Source organism: Buceros rhinoceros, unplaced genomic scaffold (assembly GCF_000710305.1).
Source record: "Buceros rhinoceros silvestris isolate BGI_N320 unplaced genomic scaffold, ASM71030v1 scaffold11072, whole genome shotgun sequence".
NCBI classification, from domain to species: Eukaryota; Metazoa; Chordata; class Aves; order Bucerotiformes; family Bucerotidae; genus Buceros; species Buceros rhinoceros.
Genome location: NW_010397189.1, coordinates 98,506 through 100,703, shown reverse-complemented (window position 1 = coordinate 100,703; position 2,198 = coordinate 98,506). Strand labels below are relative to the sequence as shown.

The 2,198-nt window shown below is 39.7% G+C and overlaps 1 protein-coding gene across 1 annotated transcript in view; it reads left to right on the top strand.

Annotated features, from left to right (window-relative positions):
- The first annotated feature begins 77 nt into the window (after positions 1–77).
- Positions 78–2,198, top strand: part of SRI (sorcin) — a 9,009-nt gene continuing 6,888 nt past the window's right edge. The window contains exons 1-2 of the mRNA XM_010146163.1: positions 78–116; positions 708–791. Of these exons, the coding sequence (XP_010144465.1) occupies positions 78–116; positions 708–791 (123 nt within the window). The remainder of the gene's footprint in view (positions 117–707; positions 792–2,198) is intronic.

Sequence of the window (2,198 nt, the reverse complement as noted above, 5' to 3'; positions counted from 1 at the left end):
TCCTGAGCCGGCTCCCCACGCGGTCCGCAGAACAGGGTGTTGTGTCTTGACGCCTTGTAAAAAGCTGTCTTGGCTTCATGGGGCCGGTGAACAGCTGCGCGGCTTCGGAGAGCAAGGTACACCGGACCAGACTCTGGCCAACTCCAAAAAAGGCATATTCTGACTCAGCAAAAAATGGGTGTAGACTCTATCATCCCTGATTATCCGTCGAACTCAGTCGAACAGGATTAACTGCGCTCATTCCATGACTTTCAGATAAGAATCAATGCTACTTAAAAACTGCTATGCTTAATGCATGTTCTTCCAGGTATTTTCCCTAGAAATCTGCCTTGCTCAGCTTGTTTTGAAGGGAAGATCAGCCGTGCCTTCAGTACAACGTGTTCTGCTAACAGTAGACTAAAATTTAGCCTTCATGAGATACACCATTCTGTATCTAGATCAGTGGATTGTTCCTGTACGAGGTACACTGATCTGTTTAAATTACAATAACTGAGTATATTGATACCGAGATTGTGTCTGGTTTATGTTCGGTTTGGTGGTGGAGGTGGGTTGGTTTTTTTTTAAGGAATTTCTTTTTTTGGTTGTTTTGACTTTTTTGCATGGTGTGTGTATAAAAACACATGTTGATTCTTAAGTGCAAACACTGCAGCTTCTTAACAGTTAACTGAATCATTGATTTAAAATTAATTTTCTTTTTATTTCTGAAGTTTGGTGGAGCTCCAGGAGGACCAGCATTCCCTGGACAAGCTCAAGATCCTTTGTATGGTTATTTTGCAGCCGTAGCAGGGCAGGTAAACTTTTTTTTTTTTTCCCTCCTGGAGAATAATTTCTAATTAGCTTTTGCAAAGAGGAATGCCTAATATTTGCAGTGAGGAAAACCATTGTTTCAAGTTTGAAAAAAGAAACGGAATGCTTTTACTTAGCCTACCTGCTATATATAGCTGTGCAGCTCTACCATAGAGCAATATACACACAGTAACTCTACAATTTGAATAATGCCATCAGTTTCTATACAGTGTGTGTGTGTAAATGCATAGATATTTGTATATATACACACATATACATGTACAAACTGTATTTCTTACGCAATTATATAGAGGACTATAGTTAAATATAGAAATGTTGTAACTGAATTGTGGCTTAGCGCTGGGTTGGGGAATGCTGTCAGCTTGAGGAGAAAGGAGCCAGAAAGAATGCGAAGCATGTGCTGTGGAGATGGCCTGGCTACCAGCAGGAAGTGCTTATAAGACAGAGATGATTACATGATCTTAGTAGACTCACAAGCGGAGAAGCAGTCTAGAGCTGTGCAAATATCTGTGTTTGCTAGTAGGATAGAGTGATTCTTGTTTTAGAGAAAAAGACATTTGCTTTGATTTATCTCTGTTTTCCCGCCTGTTATTCTGCACTGCATTTTTAATTTCTTTCCTGTAATTTTGTGGCTTATATTGTTTTTATATGATTATGAATGTTACTAGAAATAAGTAGTTCTTGAACTAGATTACAGATTTTAGAAGCAAGTAAGTTAGTTTTATTGAGCTGAAGTTCTGTCTTTGTTGGCCGTATGTATAGCTATTTACTAGGGCGTGTGCAAATCTAGAACTCCGTTCCTGGATCTGTTATCCACAGGTAGATAAAACCACAACATGAAAGTTTGAATTCAGCAATATTAGCTGATGTTTAAATTCCCAGTTTAAGACTGCAGTTTGTGTTCTTTTTCTTCTCTATGTTACTCTTTTGAATTAATAATGCATCTCACAGTCTATATATAACTTCTTTAACATTGCTCATGAAAATATTCAGTAAAGGAGTGTCACCGGTTTGGCCGAGGTTGAGCCAAGGTCCGGTAACAATAATACCTTCCCCTATTCCAGCAGAAATAGGGGAAGGGAGAAAAGAATTCGTGAGACCTCTAAAATGCTTTTTTGGAAAACGGAAACAAACTTTAATAACACAACAAACAGAAATATATTAAATACAAAAAGAAAACCAGTGAGGTATGGTATTGAGGGTTTTGCAGGGGGATGGAAAGAGTTGACCCGCGGTCGGTAGCAAAAGCGAAACCCGAACTGCTGCAGCAAAGAAAGATGGCGATGGGCAGTTACAGAGAAAACCTGCGGCAGTCAAAACGCTGCAGCGCCACGTGGGAAAACCAGACCAACACGATTTTTACCAGTCTATCGTGGATTGAAGCAGAGGCG